Source organism: Phyllostomus discolor, chromosome 7, assembly GCF_004126475.2.
Source record: "Phyllostomus discolor isolate MPI-MPIP mPhyDis1 chromosome 7, mPhyDis1.pri.v3, whole genome shotgun sequence".
Lineage (NCBI taxonomy): Eukaryota > Metazoa > Chordata > Mammalia > Chiroptera > Phyllostomidae > Phyllostomus > Phyllostomus discolor.
The window spans coordinates 67,490,306-67,511,893 of record NC_040909.2 but is presented as its reverse complement, the minus strand read 5'-3'; the positions used below and the strand labels follow the sequence as shown (position 1 = coordinate 67,511,893).

Below are 21,588 nucleotides of genomic sequence, written 5' to 3'. Positions count from 1 at the left end.
CCCCTTCTAAAGCTGTGGGGGTCCCCACTCTGCCAGGTCGCCTGGTTCTCTCCTCAGGGCTGCCGCGTGGTTCCCTCTCTCTGGGATGCAGGAGTCTCCACTCTGCTAAAGACGCGTGGTTCTCTCCTCAGGGCTGCACATGGTTCTCTCTCCTAAAGCAGCATGGTTCTCCCCCCAGGGCTGCCACGTGGTTCTCCTTCTCAAAGCAGCATGGTTCTCCCTCTCAGGGCTGTGCATGGCTCTCCTCTCAATGGCCACCAAATCTCGGTTTTAAATCCCTGTGGCTAATCTTCCTCTGCAGCCTCATTTCGGACTCCTCCCACACTCGGCTTCACATGCCAGAACTCGTATCCTTCCAGCTTTACTGGGCTGCCATCATGAGTCTGGGGAGGCGTGGCCCCATGTCCTGGAGCCAATCCTCTCTGAGCTCCCACGCAGGCGCTGTAACTCAGGAGACCCACCCCCCGCCCCCAGTTACATCTGGGTGGGGAAGTTACTTCTGGGTGGGGAAGTTACTTCTGTTCCCCTGTCTTAGAGCTGATCACAGCTACTTAACTTATCTATGCAACCAGTCAAAGGTTATAGATATGCCAAACGACCACACCAGAGTTTAGCTGCAAGGCTGTTGCTATGCTAAACAGCTCTCAGTGGCCCTGCTCCATTTGTCCCTTCCCCCAACCCACACCCTGGGCGGGGGGGGGGATGGAAACATCCCAAAATCTCCTGGACACCTTAAGTTATGGACCCCATTTTAAAATGCCCATTTGGGGCCCCCCTCTTGGCTGCACCCTGTAACAAATTGCTTACTTTTCATTTTATGATTACTAACCATGAAGAAAGTAAATTCAGTGATCAGTCTTTCCTTGAAATGAACTCTGAATTAATGTATATTTCTAGTGCAAATGTAATGAGTTATAAAATTTAAAAACATGAAAATCAGCTGAAATTTGTATAACAAGCCCACCTGACATTCAGTGTTATTATTTCTTTTTTCCCAGAGCTGACTATTTTGAAGATGAAGCAGTTGAACAGATTTTGAAGTATAATCCATGGTGGACTGATACATATTCAGAAATGCTGACCATTTTGGGAAAGAGTCAGGAGCAAGAAGATCATGCTGCATTGGGTAAGAAACTCAAAAGTAGGCTCATTTGTTTACCACCTATAAGAGTGAAGATACTACTATTTTTTTTTTTTTTGGTTTGCTAATTTTGGAAATGGGGTCTTCAACCTTGGGCTGGAAAATGTGATTCAATGATTAGACTTATTTGTCTAAATTCTTCTGAAGTATGTTTTACTTTTGAATCATTGGAGTCCTTTACATTTTTTATTTATTGTTTTAGTAAATTTCAGGGCATTAACACATAGGACGTAGGTAGTTGTTGAGGAATCTGCTTGAGAGATCTGAACATTCCTCTATGGGAAGGGCATTTGAGTGTTGCTAATGGTGTGGAAGAAGACAAGTTTTTATTTCTTTTGTCTGTTGAATGAATTTGATATGTCCTTCTCAGTTTGTTCACAACTGATTTTATATAGAAGTTGGAATAGTCATCCTCATACTCATACCTTATATAGAGCAGGTGGGCCACTTGGTATCAATGAAAACTGACTAGGGGGAGGTTATATGAGTCCCAGCAGACAGCTGTGCCATATTTAACATTAAGCCAAATGTAATCCACAAAGAGTCCTTTTTTTTTAAGATTTTATTTATTTATTTTTAGGGAGGGAAGGGAGGGAGAGAGAGAGAAAGAGAGAGAGAGAGAGAGAAACATCAATGTGTGGTTGCTGGGGGTTATGGCCTGCAACCCAGGAATGTACCCTGGCTGGGAATCGAACCTGGGACACTTTGGTTCCCAGCCCGCGCTCAATCCACTGAGCTACGCCAGCCAGGGCTTAGAGCCCTTTTTTAAAAAATATATTTTATTGATTATGCTATTACAGTTACTCCATTTTCTTCTTCCTTTATTCTCCTCCACCCTGCACTGCCCTCCCACCAGCATTCCCCTCCCTAGTTCAGGTTCATGGGTCATACATGTAACTTCTTTGGCTTCTCCATTTCCCATACTATTCTTAACCTCCACCTGTCTATTCTGTACCTACCATTTATGCTTCTTATTTCCTGTACCTTTACCCCCATTCTCCCCCTCCCCACTTATAACCCTCCATGTGATCTCTATTTCTGTGATTCTGTTCCTGTTCTAGTTGTTTGCTTAGTTTCTTTTTGTTTTTAGGTTCAGTTCTTGACAGTTGTTTGTTATCATTTTACTGTTTATATTTTTTAATCTTCTTTATCTAAGGTAAGTCCCTTTACTATTTCATATAATAAGGGTTTGGTGATGATGAACTCCTTTAGCTTGACTTTATCTGGGAAGCACTGTATCTGCCCTTCCATTCTAAATGATAGCTTTGCTGGATAGAGTAATCTTGGATGTAGGTCCTTGACTTTCATGACTTCAAATACTTCTTTCCAGCCCCTTCTTGCCGGTAAGGTTTCTTTCGAGAAATCAGCTGATAGTCTTATGAGAACTCCTTTGTAGGTAACTCTCTCCTTTCCTTTTGCTGCTTCTAAGGTTCTGTCCTTCTCTTTAGTCTTGGGTAATGTAAATATTTTGTGCCTTGGTGTGTACTTCCTTGAGTCCAACTTTTTTGGGACTCTCTGAGCTTCCTGGAAGTCTATTTCCTTTGCCAGATTAGGGAATTTCTCCAGTGTTTCAGTTTCAGTTATGTTTTCAGTTTCTTTTTTCTTTTATTTATATTTTTATTGTTTTCAAGGACATTTGTCTCCATTTTCATCCCACCATGTCCCCCTCACCCCACCCATCCCCGCCTCCCACCTTTGATACCACACCCCCTTTGGCTTTGTCCGTGTATCCTTCATACATGTTTCTTGATGGCCCCCAACCCCTAAGTTTTCAATTTCTTGCTCTTCCTCTTCTTCTGGAACCCCTATGATTCAGATGTTGGAACATTTAATAAAGTTGTCCCAGAGGTTCCTAAGGCTCTCCTAATTTTTTTTGAATTCTTGTGTCTTCATTCTGTTCTGGTTGAATGTTTATTTCTTCCTTCTACTCTACATCGTTGATTTGAGTTCCTATTTCTTTCCCTTCACTGTTGGTTCCTGTACATTTTCCTTTATTTCACTTTGCATAGCCTTCACTTTTTCTGCTGTTTTGTGACCATACTCAACCATTTCTGTAAGCATTCTGATTACCAGTGTTTTGAACTCTGCCTCTGATAGGTTGGCTATCTGTTCATCACTTAGTTGTACTTTTTCTGCAGCTTTGATCTGTTCTTTCATTTGGGCCATGTTTTTTTTTTGTCTCTGTGTGTCTATTATGTAGTAAGGGGCAAAGCCTTAGGTATTGGCCAGGGTGGGGCAACCCATGTGGCTGCATTGTGGCACTGTATGTGGGGGAGGGGCCCGAGAGGAAACAATGCTGCTTGCTGACTCTGGGAAAGCTTTCAGTCACTTCCTTCTCTACCCACAAGGAAACTGGGCTCTTCTGGTGCTGATTCCTGGGTGGGTGAGTTTTGTGTATATTCTAGGACTCTGTGTGTCTCTCCAACAAACTCTCCTGTGAGGTTGGGAGTTTCTCCTGATGCCTCAGACCCCATAGGTTTTTTCATTCACAGGTTTTAAGGCTTTATTTCCCTGTGCTGGAACCCTAGGTTGCCCGGTCTATCTCAGTCTATCTTGCTCCCTAGTTGTTCCTCCCAGTTTATCCACATACAAATGTGGGACCTCCCACCCTGCCAGATGCTGCTTCGCTTGCCCCAGTCCTCTAGCTGCCACCTTGCTGGGAGTCCTCTTCATCTTCACTGCCTGTCTTCATCCCTCCTACCAGTCTGGATGAATGTTTCTTCTTTAACTTCTTGGTTGTTGGACTTCCATACAGTTTGATTTTCTGTCAGTTCTAGTTATTTTTGTTTTTTAAATTTGTTGTTGTCCTTCTTTTGGTTTTGTAAGGAGGCAAAGTATGTACACCTATGCCTCCATTTTGGCTGGAAGTCCCCACAGAGTCCTTTTTTAGATGGTCATTTTAATTACCACCTTCTTTAAGTGGGAGGTTGGTATATTAAGTCTGTAAATTGTTGATAGATGCAGAGTAGAAGACCCATGTTTTCTGTCATACTGATTTGGCTTTTATTTATATATTAAAAATAAAACTTCAGTGTTTAAATAAAAGTAATACACATACATATATGTTAAATGGAATATAGAATTTCTCCACTTCAAATTCCTCTTTCTGAAAGTAACTGCTGTTAGTAATTTTGGGATACTTTTAATGTATATACTCACATCTAAATACTTGCTTTAAGAGATATATACACATAGAACCCACATCTAAATATTTGCTTTAAGATACTTGTAGACATAGAATTGTATACATTCTCTTCTTACTTTGCTTTTCTCAAGTTTTTGGTATATATTGTATATCTTTTCATATTAACTTACAATTCTACCTGATACTGATACTTTTTTTTTTAAAGGAGTCTTTATTCAAAAGCTACATAATTTTGGAATAAATGCTTTCCACATGCATTTAGGCCTATCAGTTAGGGCTAAACTCTTTAACTCTTTTTTTTTTAAGATTTTATTTATTTATTTTTAGAGAAGGAAGGGAGGGAGAAAGAGAAGGAGAGAAACATCAATGTGTGGTTGTCTCTCACATGGCCCCCACTGGGGCTGGTCTGCAACCCAGGCATGTGCCCTGATTGAGAATCGAACCGGCAACCCTTTAGTTCGCAGCCCATGCTCAATCAACTGAGCTACTATACCAGCCAGGGCTTCTACTTGATACTTTTAATGTCTGCCTAGTATTCTGTTGTATTTTTGTATCATGATTGACCAGACATTTGGCTGTTAATTACTGATGGAAATTTGGGTTATTTACAGTTTTCTGGAGTGGCCTCCTTTGATCACTAAATTCCAAGTAGCTACAGAATCTCTCTTGCATGACAATATTTTGATTTTCTGCATGGCAATGCAATAGCCTATTATTTGCTCTATGTATGGTGTCTACCATAGTGCCTATTATATAATAGATACTCAATAAAATATTTATAGAATAAATAAATATCATAGTAAGTATTTTTCTAGTTAGGTTTTGTTAGAGTTTAGATGATTTCTACTGGATAGAAAAATTGATACTGTAATCTTTTAGAATCGTCTCTGCAGCACAGCAGCAACTCATTGATAAGTAATGATTCCTGTTACTTTGTTTTCAACAAATTCTTGGTTTTATATTTGATTTAAGAATCTTTCAGAAACTTCCCACATTATGTAGACACATTTTCAGGTATAGGGTTACTAACACAATATAGATAGTAGTTGTATATGACATGTAGATCTGCTTAGAAAGTTCACTCAAACTTAAATCATCAAGACTACTTTTCAGCCTCCCCAGTTTTAGTGCTTTCTTTTAGAGGTGGTGGTATGACAGTAAAGTGGTGGTTGCCTCGTTAAGTTTTCTGTCTATAAGGGTGAGCTCATTGCCTTAAAAATCAAGAGAAGGCATTACCTTTGATTTCAATTATAATTTGCCCTACTTTGCTCAGTGGTGGCTTGTTCTAGTCCTTTATTCTGTGTCAGCTGTGTTGTAAATTAGTTCTCGCGCATAAGTTTAGCAGATTAAGCCAGGCTGTTTCTTTAACCACTAGCCCTCCTGATCCTTCATCTTCATCTGTCCTATAGCATATACCCAGCCTGCAGCTTCAAGAACAGTCATAATCTGCTAAACTAGTGTGGTGATCCATTCCAAAAATCACCTTTAAAAATACCAAGCATTTATGATCTAATTTAGAAGAACTTGAGGTCTGTGTTGACCTCTTCTAAATGTGTCAAGTACAGAGTTAAGGAGAGAATATAAGCTAAAATAGGGCTCAGGATTTAACATTATAGCCTACCACAGGCTAGCTGTGTGATCTTACTGTGGGTATCCTATACCTGCCTCATACAGTAGTCATGAGGATTGAATAAAATGATGTATTTAAAATCCTTAACATATTATAATTGTTAGAAATTATTTAGAGTAAAATCAGTGGCAGGAGAGTCAGAAATTGAATGGCTTTGTTGTGAAATTACAGTACAATTTTTGTACATTTACAAAGCTTTTAAAGAGAGTTCTTTGTTAATAAATTCTTCTTTCAATTTTTTTTCTTGTTCAAGTATTTGAGACACTCAAGATTAGAGAAATAATTAAAGTGTGATAAAGCAGAATAAAATATGGGAGAAAAGAAATATGCCAAGGAATAAACTTTAGAGTTCTCAAGGAGCACACTGCTGCTCTACTTTTCCCTCCTTTTCCACTTCATCTCCAAGCCTCCTTCCTCTCAGTGTCACTGTGTGTGGTGTTGCCTCTTTGCTCTCTCATCTCATGTTGCTGGACGCATATAACAGTGCAAGTGTTCAGGGGCCATTGACTCATCCTCATCATAAATTATCAAGCTACAATTGTTTTAAGTTCCACATAAGCTTTTTGGCTTTGTTATGAGCCTCGTCATTTTCATCGTAGCCCCAAGTTACAATGCAGAGACTTTTATTAATATATCCATTTTTGTCATGATCCTGATCTTTCTCCCCAAAGTCTTGTAAAAGGAAGTGTTAAGTGCTGTGCTTAACAGTGGTTTCATGAGGATGAACTTTCCACATTTCCCATGTTGTCTTTCATTGGTTATCTTCAGCCCAAGAATCTGGCACATGACCACTAGAAAAGATATCACATAGCATTTATAGTCAATGAACTTCCTAGCAGGGAATCGTGTTTGGCACCAATGAGCTCTTCTGTGTTTGTAGAGCTATCAGTCTCAACTTGAAAGTTGTAGCCACTATAGGGCTACCTATTGAGGCCAAGAGTTTAAACGCAGCACATTTTCTTCTGGTTCCCTTGATCCATTTGCAGAAAGTGTACAATGTAATAGACAAATTGGCATTCCTCTGAGAGGACCCAGATCATGGATGATTCAATTGTTGACCTACGGAAGACAAGGATATTTGGGAGGGAGATTTAGAAGGGAAGATGTAAAAGTAACTTAAACTAGAAAATGTTCTAAGTGAAGTGAGAATGTCACTTTCCATTTTGGGAGGAGCCCTCTTAGCAGTCTTAAAACATATTGATGGGGTTTTTTAAGTTGGGAGGTGGTCTTGGGCTATATGCTGCAATGCTGGGGCACCAATTTTTATGCTCAATGAGTGGAGCTTTCAGCTTGCTCTTGTATGCCTGTACATTATTTATAGAAACATAATTAATCGTACTGTGCTGAAATATATGCAAAGCTGGTCTGTAGTGTAGCTAAGTTGTACAAATGCTTAACAAATGTTACTTTTGGTGGCAATCATTCAAGTATTGTTGGCACTGCATCTGTAGTTATTTCCAGTGCTGTTGCTTGGGCATACCTCATGGTGCAAACCTCCCCATGTGTCCTCTTCCTGATACAATTTACCATTCTAATAAAAAAGGCTTTGGGTGGCTCAGACTTTTGATTTCTCTAGTGATTTCCTGGTTTGTTATTAGTGTTATTTACCATTTTTGTTTCTTTTGTTGAATTTTAGAACTTAAACGTATCTGTATTATTAATGAAGTCCTTAGGCCAACATGGAACTTAAAAATACTCAGAAAATGTGGTGGTGTTTTAAGGAAAGGCTAGGGTTACCTAGCATCCAGTAATTCAGAAGAGTTCATTCAAATAGGCTTTTCATATGTATAGAATCATGGAAAGTGATTTATGAAATATGGAAGCACTTGTGGGAAATATAAGAACCTACAGTTTGTAGATCAACCTGTATAAATCATTAAACATATATAGGTGTGATTACTTAATAAACATGTAGATGAGCTGATGCATCATTTAAGGGTTCTGGGCACACTTACCTTGTGATTGAGAATTATGTGGAAGAAATCATTAGTCAACTGAGATATAAAGGTTTTTTCTACTGAAATAATACCATCATCATGAACGCCTGGCACTTTCCTGCTATAGTCATACCTTCTTACTTGTTAGCTTCAGAACTTGTCAAACCTTGTACTCATTGCATTTTGACAAGAGAAAAAAATGTTTCGGCACTCAGTTTTTGCTCAGGACTCATCGCACTTCCTAGAACTTGTATGAGTCGGTTTTGGCACTTGTCACAAGCTCCGGATCGAATTAACAATGAGTATCAAGGTACCACTGTATTAGCTAAATTAATGAATGTCTCAAAGACTATACCTAAGAGAATAACTGTCTCAAACCTTCTTGCTGAGTACTAGGGGTCTTAAAATACTTTGTCAGGTATATTTCTTTCATGCAATATGTTCCTTTTTACAATTTCTTTAAGTCAGATCACTTTAAATGAACTGAGCTTGTGTTTAAATTAAGGAATCTTCAGAGCCCTCTAATGAGACCATCAATACTTAGTTTATTGTCTTATTAATTTTGTTTTTAAGTGTGTCTTAAAGAATGCTTCACCTGACATCTACCTGCATAAAGTTTAAAAATATACAGTTTTTTTTATGTTTCTGGTTAGCAAATTGAATAAATGTATTCTGTTATTTGTCATTTATGAAAACAGTGCTTCTGCATATACATTTATTTTTTATTTTTTAAATGTAGGCTTTCTAACACCATCGAAAAGGATAATTATAAAAATACATTTTAAAAGTTTTTCTTGCACTGTGTGTATTTTAATGAGCAAATGCATATTGCTTCTAGTAATTTCAAATAAGTGTATTTAAGATTTTTTGCCCCCCAGAGGAGAGGCTGCAAACCTGCTGGAAGAAAGCCTTAAAACAAAAACAAGACATGTGAAACTTAAGGTTGTTAAGAGAGGACAGAAGTGAGTTTGGAAAACTATATGTGAACAGAGGCCATCATGTGTGAGTAATCACATTCTCTTCCTCTGGCTTTGTCCAGTTGTGATAAGCAGAAAGGCAACCTTTTGTTGAGCATAGTCAGAAAGGGGCTGGGTAGCTAGCTATGAAAAGAGTGACTGGGGATACTAAAAAGGCAATTTAATAAATGTTAGCTCTAGAAAGGTGATAGAGACAGCCAAGTATCTTTTATTAGTCCCTCTACTCTCAGAGCTTCCTGAGTTAAAGCTGGGCACATGACCATTCAGCTAAGTGAGTAGAATTACTGTGAGCACTTTCTAGATCAGGTCTTTAGAAAGCAGGTGCTTGCCTTCATCATCTTATTCTGCTTTCTGATTAGCTACAAAATGATAAAAACCTGGAGTTAGTTAGCTGTCATGGACCCATAGCTGGAAATTGTATTATGGAGATGTTGATGCTCCTCCATTCATCTTGGATCTTTCATTCTGGAGAGTAGCATGAAAAAGAAACTTCTCTTATTTAAGCCATGGTATTTTGGGACCCCCCCCCCCTTTTTTTTCTTTACAGTTTAGCCTGTCCTATATTAGTCCTAAATAATGAACAGTTCTAAAACCTGTAGAAAAAGAGTTGAAAGTTATCCTAGCTTTTCTCAGATATGAAGTGCTGGAACTAGAAGCTAATTGCATGTCTTTACTGGGCTTAAAAATAAGTCAGTTTCAAAGTGATTGTCTGATAGGGGGTTACTTTGCAAGGTAGGAAATTAACAACACTTATTTAGAGGTACTTAATGTGTCTAAATACTTATGTTTCCTTGAAAATCTCTTTAAGACAATTAGTAGGCCATGTTTTACTTATAGTACCTAGGAACTGAGCCCATTTATGTTGTTAGCTATTATTCTTTCTGTAAATCTTGCTCTAAGACAAAGTGTATGTTACTCTCTGAGTGTTGTATTGAGGAACCATTAATGCTCATGTTTTGTTCATGTTAGAGATACTTTGTGATAGCTTGCCTAAATTGTAGGCATAAAAGGAAATTTTGAAGCAACTACAGTCTCTTTCTTGCTATACCAATATGGATATAACATTTTTTTTAAATCATTGGCATTTGTTAAGTATTTTAGGATTATTTTTGTCTACTTACTCAACATTTGGAAAGGTGGTTGATATGTAAAAAGAAATAGCTTTTTTTCTGTCTATTGTATTTAATAATGGAAATGGGGAAAATACTGTATGTGCAAGTGACAAAAACTGAAAAAAAATGTTTTGAAGTAATTTTTAGCAAGAAAAGCAACAGATATATATTAGAAAGTTGGTGTTTCAGTACAGTAGGAAAAGTTGGATTACTGAACAAACTGCTGGCACAGTTAATTATTCATTTGGAATTAACTGAAATCTTAAAAGCATATAAAAATAACTTCCAGGTGGATTAAAAACTTAAATTTAAGAAAGGAAGCAGGAAATCTTAAAAGGAGACTTCTTACATACTTCAGGGTTTGGATAAACCTTATCAGAGTGTATAAATCCAGACTCCTGGGTTATTTTTTTAATGATGGACAAATGGGGCAGAAAACAAATAATTCACTGACATGGGATGCCATAAGCAAAGTCAATAGATAATGCCATAGATTCAGAGAGATGGCCAGGGTTCATGTTTATAATAGGCAAAGAGTTCCTAATTTGACAAGACAAGCCATCCAAAGAAAAAAAATTGGGCAAAACATGTCAATGTTTCATAGGAGAGCAAAGCCAAAGTGCCAGCAAACCTATGAAGTAACACTTACTGAAGTAAACTATGTCACTGTTAGTATTATCTTGCTGCATAACAAATTACCTCAAATTAGAAGCAGTCCTAATATGATTTAGTTTTTCTGGGTCAGGAGTCACGTATGGCTTAGTTGGGTCCTCTGCTTAGGATATTGCAAGGTTATAGACAAACATGTCCATCTTTTCTTTCTTTAATAAAAAATTAGCTGTTGGCAGATACGTTTTCTGGCTCCTTTTCTGAGCTCACCTTTGGCAGGATTTCAATGCTGTGGTTCTGCTGATTGTCAGTAGGGTTCTCTGAGGGCTTAGAGACTCCACAGTGCCCTTTTAAGTAGCCCTCTGACACATGGCATCTTAGTTCTTCAAAAGCAGCAGTTGAGTCTCTGGCTCTAGTCTATTAATAACAAAATATGGTCATGACAGTGACTGTCTTATCACCTTTCTATTGTTCATTTGGATAGAAGCAAGTCACAGTTTCTGCCCACACTCAAATGTGACTTATTGGCAGTTATCTTAGAGTTCTTCCTACCACAGTTACTATATACCCATTAAATTAAAAGTGAGTTTTAAAAGATTACATGTGAATGCTCACCAATAGGGAAAGTGGTTGCACAGAGTATGCTCTACCACACAGTTTTGCTTCTTATAAACATGAACAAAATACAGGCTGACTTGATGAGATCTGCCAGAAGTAGTGTGGAGTGAGGTAGGCTAGACAGAGGAAAATAATCTATTTGTGGGGGAGGAAAGTATAAACTCCCATATACATTTATGTGTCTGTATGTGACCACATGGTTGTCAAGAAAAACGTGAAATGTATGTACTAAATTTTTAATGTGTAGGAGGCCAGTGATGAAGATGAAAAGCGGGTTACGAGCAGAAGAAAAGGGAAACCTGAATTGAAAAAAAAATTCTCTTCTCATAAGTAACATGTGTAATATGATATATTTGTGAATGTTCTATGTATAGAGAATATTAATACTAAGCACTTAAATGGACTAATATATGGGAATATTCCTATTTTTTGAATAGAATGTTAAAAGGGAACAGTGAATATTTATACAGTGCTTTATTTAGCTGTTATTTTTTTGTTGCTAAAATATATTATCTTAACTTTAAAGACAGTAACTCAGACATTTATGTGCCTTGAATACAGAAGAGTGTAGCAAAAAGAGGTTGGGGGTAAACCTGGAAATAAAGAATAGATATTGTTTAGACATCCTTTATTTTAGCTCTACAAAGGTCTGAGCAAATGCAAAGACTTTAATAAAACTATCAAATGTACCTTAAAAGTTGTGTATTTATCTACAGTTAAATAATTTTATTTGAGTTTCCACAATCTAAGTTCCAGTTTTTACAAATCGTGCATATTGGAGGGGACGGTCTACAAAACTGGTTGGAAATCTAATTCTTTTTTTCTGTTCTTTTATTTAACTTTTTTTATTGTTGTTCAAGTGCAGTTTTCTGCCTTTCCCCACAACCCCTCCCCACCATCCCAGCCCTTCCCACCTCCTTCCCCTTTTTCCACTGACCCTTGTTATTGTCCATGTGTCCTTTATAATTTTTTCTGTAAACCCTTTAAGCTTTTCCACCATTATCCCCTCCTCTCTCTCCTCTGGTCACTATCAACCTGTTCTCAATTTCAATGCCTTTGGTTCTGTTTGGCTTGTTTGTTCATTTTGTTGATTAAGTTCCTGTTAAAGGTGAGATCATATGCTATTTGTCTTTCACTGCCTGGCTTATTTCAGTGTACACAATGCTCTCCAGATCTATCCATGTTGCCACAAAGTGTAGGTGCTCCTTCTTTCTTTCTACTGCATAGTTTTCCATTGTGTAAATATACCATCATTTTTTTATCCATTCATTTACTGATGGGCACTTAGGTTGCGTCCAGCACCAGTGCTATTTACATAGCATTAGTATAAATTGTGTTACGAACATTGGGATGCATAGGTTCTTTTGGATTGGTGTTTCAGGGATCTTACAATATAATCCCAGCAATGAATTGCCAGGTCAAAAGGCTGTTCCATTTTTAGTTTTCTGAGGAAATTCCATACTATTTTCCATAGTGGTTTTACCAGTGTGCAGTCCCACCAACAGTGCACTAGGGTTCCCATTTCTCCACATCCTTGTTGCTCCACAGACACTTGTTTGTTGCTTTGTTTATGAAGGCCATTCTCAGTGGTGTGAACTCGTATCTCATTGTGGTTTTCATTTGCATCTCTCTGATGGCTAGTGATACTGGACATCTTTTGATATGTCCCTGGACCCTCTGTATGTCCTCGTTGGTGAAGTGTCTGTTCAAATCCTTTGCCCATTTTTTAATTGGGTTGCTTGTCTTCTTAGAGAGGAGTCATGTGGGTTCTTTATATATTTTGGAGATCAAACCATTGTCTGAGGTATCATTGGTAAATATGTTTTCCCATATGGTTGTTTCTCTTTTCATTTTAATACTGTTTTCTTTAGCCATGCAGAACCTTTTTATTTTGATGAGATTCCATTTGTTTATTCTTTCCATTAGGTCCCTTGCTCTAGGGGACATATCAGTGCAAATATTGCTGCGTGAAATATCTGAGATTTTCTTGCTTATGTTCTTCTCTAGGACTTGAATGGTGTCACAACTTATATTTAAATCTTTTCTCCACCTTGAATTTATTTTTGTGTGTGGTATAAGTTGGTGCTTGAGTTTCATTTTTTTTTTTTTTTTTTTTTGCATGTAGCTGTCCAGCTCTCAACACCATTTGTTGAAGAGGCTATTTTTACTCCATTTTATGCTGCTGCCCCCTTTGTCAAATATTAATTGACCATAGAAACTTGGGTTTATTTCTGGGGTCTCTGTTCTGTTACATTGGTCTATGTGTCTGTTCTTCTGCTAGTATCAGGCTGTTTTGATTACAGTGGCCTTGTAATACAGTTTGATATCAGGTATTGTGATCCCCCCTACTTTGTTGTTCTTTCTCAAAATTGCTGCTGCTATTTGGGGCTATTTATGGTTCCATAGAAATTTTTGAAGTGTTTGTTCTATGTCTGTGAAATATGCCAAGGGTCCTTTAATGGGGATTGTGTTGAGTCTATAAATTGCTCTGGGTAATGTGGACATTTTGATGATGTTAATTCTTTCAGTCCATGAACATAGTATATGTTTCCATTTGTTTCTGTCTTCCTTAATTTATTTCTGAAGTGTTCTGTAGTTTTCTGAGTACAGGGCTTTTACCTCCTGGGTTAGGTTTATTCCTAGGTATTTTATTTTTCTTGTTGACATATCAAATGGGATTTTTTTTCCTGATTTCTGTTTCTGCTATTTTATTGCTGGTATACAAAAATGCCTTTGATTTTTGGATATTTATTTTGTATCCCACTGTTTTGCCTAATTCATTTATTAGGTCTAGTAGTTTTTTTGTGAAGTCTATAGGATTTTGTATGTACATTATCATGTCATCTGCAAACAATGACACAGTTTTGTTTCCTCTTTTCCAATTTGGATGCCTTTTATTTCTTTTTTTTGTTTGTCTGATTGCTGTTTCTAGGACTTCAAATACTATGTTGAAGGGAAGTGGTAAAAATGGACAGCTTTTCTCTTGTTCTTGATCTTAGTAGAAAAGTTTTTAGGTTTTGCCCATTGAGTTTGATGTTGGCTGTAGATCTCTCATATATGGCCTTTATTATGTTGAGGAATGCTCCCTCTATTCCCACTTTGCAGAGTGTTTTTATCATAAATGGGTGCTGTACCTTATCAAATGCTTTTTCCCCATCGATTGATATGATCATGTGATTTTTGTCTTTGCTTTTGTTTATGTGATGTATTACGTTTACTGATTTGTGAATATTGAACCATCCTTGCATCCCTGGGATGAATCCCACTTGGTCATGGTGTATGATCTTTTTAATGTATTGTTGGATGTGGTTTACCAATATTTTGTTGAGGATTTTAGAGTCTATGTTCATCAGTGATATTGGCTTGAAGTTTTCTCCCTTTATTGTGTCTTTATCTGGTTTTGGGATTAGGATGATGCTGCCTTCATAAAATGAGTTTGGGAGTCTTCCATCATTTTGGATATTTTTGAGTAGTCTGTGATGGACAGGGGTTAGCTCTTCCTTAAATGCTTTGTAGAATTCTTCTGTGAAACCATCTGGTCCAAGGCTTCTGTGTGTTGGGAGTTTTTTGATTACTGCTTCAATTTCGTCTGCTGTTATTGGTCTGTTTAGGCTTTCTGCTTCTTCTTCATTGAGTTTTGGAAGATTATATATTTCTAGAAATTTGTCCATTTCTCCTAGGTTTTACAATTTCTTAGCATATAGTTCTTTGTAGTAATTTCTTACAGTCCTTTTTTTTTTCCTGTGGTATCAGTTGTAATCTCTCCTCTTTCATTTTTTATTGTGTTTATTTTGGTCCTCTCTCTTTTTTTCTTGATGAGTCTTCTTAAAGATTTTTCAATTTTGTTTATCTTTTCAAAGAATCAGCTTCTGGATTTATTGATCCTTAGAATTGTGCTTTTAGTATCTATGTTGTTTAATGCTGCTCTGATCTTAATAATTTCCTTCCTTCTACTTGCTCTGGACTGTTCTTAGAGTCCTTGTAGGTGTAGGATTAGGTTGTTTATTTGAAATGTTTCTATCTTTTTTAGTAGGCCTGTATTGCTATGAACTTCCCTCTCAGGACTGCCTTGGCTGTGTCCCATAAGTTTTGGGTTGTTGTGAGTTCATTTTCATTTGTTTCCAGAAACTTTTTGATTTCTTCCTTGATCTCATTCTTGACCCATTCATTTTAATAGCATGCTATTCAATCGCCATGAGTTTGAGTGTTTTTGAGTTTTTTTCTTGAGGTTTCTTTCTAGTTTAAGTCCCTTGTAATGAGACATATGTTTTTTTTTAAACATATCTCTCAGTAACTTCCTTTCTAAAGATTTATTTATTTATTTTTAGAGCGGGAAGGAAGGGAGAGAGAGAGGAAAAAAAAAATCAATGTGCGGTTGCTGGGGGCCATGGCCTGCAACCTAGGCATGTGCCCTGGCTGGAAATCGAACCTGTGATGCTTTGGTTCACAATCCACGCTCAATCCACTGGTCTACGCCAGCCAGCGCGAGAGAGATGTTTTTAATTTTCTTGAATTTGTTGAGGCTTGCTTTGTGTCCTATCATGTGGTCTATCTTTGAAACTGTTCCATGTATATTTAAAAAGAATGTGTATTTTTGCTTCTTTGGGATGAAAGGCTTTATGTCAGTTAAGTTCATTTTATGTAGGACATTGTTCAATGCTGCAATATCTTTGTTGATATTTTGTTTGCAAGATCTATCCATTCTTGACAGTGGGCTATTGAAAATAATTGTGTTGCTGACAATATCTTTCTCTAGGTCCTCCAAGGTCTTCTTTATGTATTTGGGTGTTCCTTTGGGTGCATATATATTTACAATATTTATGTCTTGATGGATTCTTCCCTTGAGTATTATGAAGTGTCCTTCTAGGTCTCTTCTTATGACCCTTGTTTTGAAGTCTGTTTTGTCTGATATGAGTATGGTACCCCGACTTTTTTTTTCCTGTCTGTTTTCTTGGAATATTTGTTTTGAGCCCTTCACTTTCAGTCTGTGTAGGCCTTTTGTTTTAAGGTGGGTTTCTTGTAGGCAGCATATGTGCAGGTCATGAGTTCTTATCCATTCAGCTATTCTATGTCTTTTGATTGGAGCATTTAATCCATATACGTTTAAGGCAATTATTGATAGGTCTTACTCATTGCCATTTTTCTGTACCTGTGTTCCTCTCTCTCACACTTTTCCTTCCTTTTCTTAAAACAGACCCTCTAGCATCTCTTGCAGAGCTGGTTTCATGGAGGTGTATTCTTTTAGACTTCTTTTGTCTAGGAAGCTCTTTATTTGGCCATCCATTTTAATTAAGAGTCTTTCTGGATAAAGTAGTCTTGTTTGCAGCCCTCAGGGTTTTATTACTTGGAATATTTTTGCCATTCTCTTCTGGCTTGGAGTGTTTCCATTGACATGTCAGCTCCTAGTCTTATCAGGGCTCCCTTGTGTATTACTTCCTGTTTCTCCCTTGATACCTTTAAGATTCTCTCTTTGTCATGGAATTTTTCCATTTTAATTATCATGTTGTAGTGGGCCTCTTTTGGTTCCTCTTGGTTGGGACTGGCTTTGTTTCCTGGATTTGTGTGACTTTTTCTCTCATCAAATTAGGGAAGTTTTCCATCAGTATTTTTTTTCAAACAGTTTTTCTATCCCTTGCTCTTCTTCTTCTCCTTCTGTTACCCGTATTATATGGATGTTATTATGCTTCATGTTGTCTTGCAACTCCATTACCTCCTGTTCATTCTTTCTGAGTCTCTTTTCCTTTTCTTGCTGTATCTGGCTGGGTTTTTTCTATCTTGTCCTCCAGCTTGCCGGTTCAATCCTCTGCTTCATCCAACCTGCTTGTAATCCCTTCTAATGTGATTTTGTTTCCAAGATTTATTGTTCATTTCTTCCTGGTTTTTGTTTATGGTTTCTATGTCACTTTTCATGCTGATGTAGTTCTTAGTCAGTTCGTTGTGGTTGTCTGTGAGTTCCTTGATTTTGAATGCTATATCTGACATTTGATTATCTCCATTTTGTTTATCTCTTTTAGTTGGGAGCCTTCCATTCTTTTTGATTGCCTGTTTTTTTTCTCCCCATTTTAGGTGACTCTCTTTGTTTCTGTGCTTCCTGACATTTTGCTTTGCTAGCTGTCTTTGTAGGGTGGACTTCTATGGTAGCAATTCTGTGAGGCTCAGTGGTGTGGTCTCTGATATTTTTGTCTGGATGCTCTAGGTTGGCCCTTTCTTCTGTTTGTGTGGGCTCTCTTGTTGTATTTGTGTTTTTATCTTTTGGTGGTTCCTTTGTTGGTTATTTTCCTCTTCCAGCAGTTATACTGATATTCGCAGCTCCCACCTCTGCTAGTGTGTGACCAGTGGCAAGGGGAGGCAAAATGGATTAAGACAGTGGGAGAGTGTTTTATGAAATTTAGAATACCAGCAGGTATGGATTGAGCGCGGGCTGCGAACCAAAGTGTCGCCAGTTCGATTCCCAGTCAGGGTACATGCCTGGGTTGCAGGCCATGACCCCCAGCAACCGCACATTGATGTTTCTCTCTGTCTCTCTTTCTCCCTCCCTTCCCTGTCTAAAAAATAAATAAATAAAATCTTAAAAAAAAAAAAAAGAATACCAGCAGGTAGAGAATAGACAAGAGATTCTTTGGAAAAGGATAGTATTAACTGTGATATTTCACCCAACTAGCCACTTTTTATAAAAGGTGAAAGAGAGATAAGACTCTTGTTAGAGGGGAGGATGATTGTGAGCTGAATCCAGAAAACAGTGCTTATGCAAGGTTAGATCATGAGATATAGTGGGAGTGAAGAATAGATAGTAGGCATAGTGTGAGAGAGAATAGAGTTAGCCACAACAATAATAATGCTCAGGAGTAAAGCGAAGTGGGCTAAAATCAGGGAGGGTTGCTTTGTAATATGTACAGTGGTATGGAACATGAATTATTCACAGTAGTACTGGAACAACAATAATATTACAAGAAATATATGATTGGATAACCAAAATAGGAAGTACCTGACCAAGAATAGTGTGTTATTGGTACATGGGTGAAGTAAGAGAAGGAAAATTAAAATACAATAAAGAGAGAATAAGGAAAACCAGTGAAACAATGCAATTAAACAGCAATAAAATGAGAAACTAAACATAAGGAAGAGAAATAGAAAAAATACTAATAAAATAAAATTTGTAAAACATAATGAAAAAATAAGAATAATACACATAAACAATAAAATGCCCAGTCTATGGGATAGCATAGTGACATTGTCTCAGTTTCTTATTCTCTTGGGGTTAGCCTTGTGCTTCCCTTTCCATCTGTCCCTGGACCCTCACAACTCCAAGTCTTATTATCTCACTTGGCGGGGGGGGGGGAGGAAAAAAAAGGGAGAGAGGATCTAAAAGGAAAAATAATAATAAGCCTCCTACTGACTTTAAACTTGTTCATTGCATTCTGCTTGTCTTCCTAGATGCAACTGGAAGAGGGAGGCTAGGCTTCAGTTTTCTCCCTGTGGTTTTGAGAGGATGGGGACCAGGTCTGGGTAGTGATTTCCTTGCCTCCACTGTCCCATGTCATCTATGAGCTGCCAGTCTCAAATCAGCCACTCAGTCTTCATGCAGCCAGTGTGTTCAGTCTTCTGCACAGAGCCCAAGACATGCCCCAGTGTGCGGTTCTGCTCAGCTATTCAGTGTCTGGGTGCACACAGCTGAAATCTCCCTCAGGATGCGTCAGCTGCTGCTGAGAGTTCTATACAAAGCAGCTGCCTGCCATTCTTACCGGGTATGACTTTTTACGCAGCCCAACTTTCCAACCAGTCCAGAGACTATGGGAGTCAGGGCCTGACATGGCGCACCTCAATTTCTCTACTTCCGGCATTCACAGTCCCAGTGGATTTGTGCCATCTCTGTGTGTCTCCCACTTTGTCTCTATCCCCCAGTGACTTTTGACATCTAGGTCCCTCCTGCTGCTGGACTGCCTTCCCTGCTTTGGTAGGGGAGGGAGCTGGTGATCTCCTCCTCTCCCCACCATATCCTGCAACAAGCGCCGTGCCAGGAGCCACAGCACCCTTCGTCCTTGCGCAGATCCCAGGGACCTTACTTGTCCCAGTGCAATCTCCTCACTGTCAGTTTTTCAATGTCCCCTGCAATTTTTGGCCTCCAAAATTCATATGAGCTGGGATTCCTTTGGCCTTCACTCTGTTCCTCAGAAGATTGGCAAGGTGTTCTACCTGGGCACAGGGAGAACCGGGCTCCATTCCCACCTACCTCGCTGCCATCTTCTCCGTGGAACATCTAATTTTTAAATATGTTTTCTTCCAGTGTCTTTTTCAGCAGAAGAGAAATATCAGCTACGAAAATTTGTCCATAAGTCTTACCTACTGGACAAGAGAGCTCATCGTCAGGTGTACTACAGTCTGATTGATATCCTTCTGGCGTATTGCTATGAAACTCGTGTCAGTGAAGGAGAGAAGAATGTAAGTACATGTGTGTCTGTGCTTGTTGGCATAGACTACTACCGTACTGAGTAAACTGTATTAAAACATTACTCCTTTTGTTGAGAGTAAGACTTGTGATCACTTACGTAGGGGATGCTGGGGCAGAGTTGCACGTATCTGTTGGTGATGGGTATCAACATGAAAGGATAATGCTTACTTGGTTTTTTTTCGTTTCTCCCTTGGCATTAGTCTTTACAAACAGTAAAGTAGAGAAGTAAAACTGAGGGTAGAAAAAAAGGATCTTCAGGAGATAAATTGGCCAAATAAAGAGGGCTGTTGCCACATGACACTTGACATTGGCAAGGGGTAGGATTTTCCAACCCATTTAAATTCTTTTTCTAAGCTGTTGGTTACCAGGTGCAAAGTATAGGGATCTTTTAAAGAAATCCTATTGTAAAAGGATTTCTATTGTACATTAATATCCTTAAATACACTTTTATAATAACGTAGACTTTATTGTATCTCTTCTGTTTTAAATATTTTTTCATTATATTTTTTTCCATTACCGCTTGTTCCCTGTATATGCTCTACCACCTCCACCCATCCCTTACTCCCCATATTGTATCTCTTCTTAAACTATATTTGATTTTGGAAACTTTTTCTCACCTGTATGTTAAAAAAAAAAGGCTGGAAAACCACACACATACAAAAGTTTCCTTGTTAATGTGCTCTATAGCTATTTGTAACTGTCCTTGCTCAAAGGGTTTCTCCTGAGCTGAGCATATGCTTTTTTTTTCTCATTACACAAATACTTCATATCTTTGTAAAGGGAAGTACCACATAAAGAAAATAATTAAAATTTTCTGTAATCTCAGCCATCAGAAAAAGCCACTGTTATAAGGTGATGTATCTTTTTCACTCTCTCTCATTGTGCACATTATATGTGTTTATATTGGGTCATAATGTATACATTATTATTTAATCTGCCTTTCTTACTTAGAATTACCATAGCTTTAAGATTAGAATTTATGTGCCAAATATTTTGTTGTCATGATTCTAAAAATTTCAAAAGTGACTCTTTAGATTTGTATTTGACTACAAAATGAATATTAATGAGTATAGTAAGTGGTTAATATAACTGAAAATGCTTTTTATTTCCATTCATTTTTAAAAGACACTACATTGGAGAAAATGTTTTCTTTGGTAAAACAGTGCTTCATATTATTGCTTGAGAAGATAAGTTATTGTTTAGTTTTACTCAATAAAATTTATTCTGTATTCTTATATTTACATATTTGAAATCATGAAGTTTGCAACTTCAAAACCTTCTTTAGGATATACTTATTCTCACAAGCATTCTCTGTAAGGCCAAGTTCTTGAGCAGCTTTTGAAGTGCCACAGACAGCACATTAACATTATGTTTGAGTCATTTGGCAGATTTATTATAGAATGGGAGGCAAGTAACTTAGTTCAGAAGGACAGGAATTGAGCAGGCATTGCTTTGCTTTAATTTTGCTTTCAAAGCCCCTGCTTAAATAAGCTCTTGTGTTCCGGGACTCTTATCAGTGGAAAAGCTTTACTTTATAATAAAGTCCAAGGACAATAAACAGAAACTTGCCTTTGATAGCATCTACATCAGTAAAGCAATTATTTTTTTGCAATTATGGACACTTCTTAGTTCTTATATATGTCAACACCACTCACATACTAAATACTTTAATAGTTAAGTAAATGGATATATTTGCTTAAAATTAAAATTAAATGACTTTACCTCTAATATGACAGTACTTTTTTCTCTAAAACAAATAAAGGTTGAATCTGCATGGAATATCAGAAAACTGAGTTCAACACTGTGCTGGTTTGAGGTATGATTTTTAATTTCAATTATTTAGATTTTGTTTTTTTTCAAAAAGTTATTTTTCTGTTGACTTTTAAAGTAGAAGCTTTATTGTGTAAAGTGGAAGAAGTTTGTTTTCCAATTTCTAAAAATATTCTGATTCCATTTGTTATTATTCTAAT

General features: G+C 37.6%; 1 protein-coding gene across 1 annotated transcript in view; it reads left to right on the top strand.

The window, feature by feature from the left end:
* SHQ1 (SHQ1, H/ACA ribonucleoprotein assembly factor) overlaps positions 1-21,588 on the top strand; it is a 150,349-nt gene that overhangs the window by 39,855 nt on the left and 88,906 nt on the right. The window contains 3 exon segments of the mRNA XM_028517872.2: positions 999-1,126; positions 19,454-19,608; positions 21,381-21,434. Of these exon segments, the coding sequence (XP_028373673.2) occupies positions 999-1,126; positions 19,454-19,608; positions 21,381-21,434 (337 nt within the window).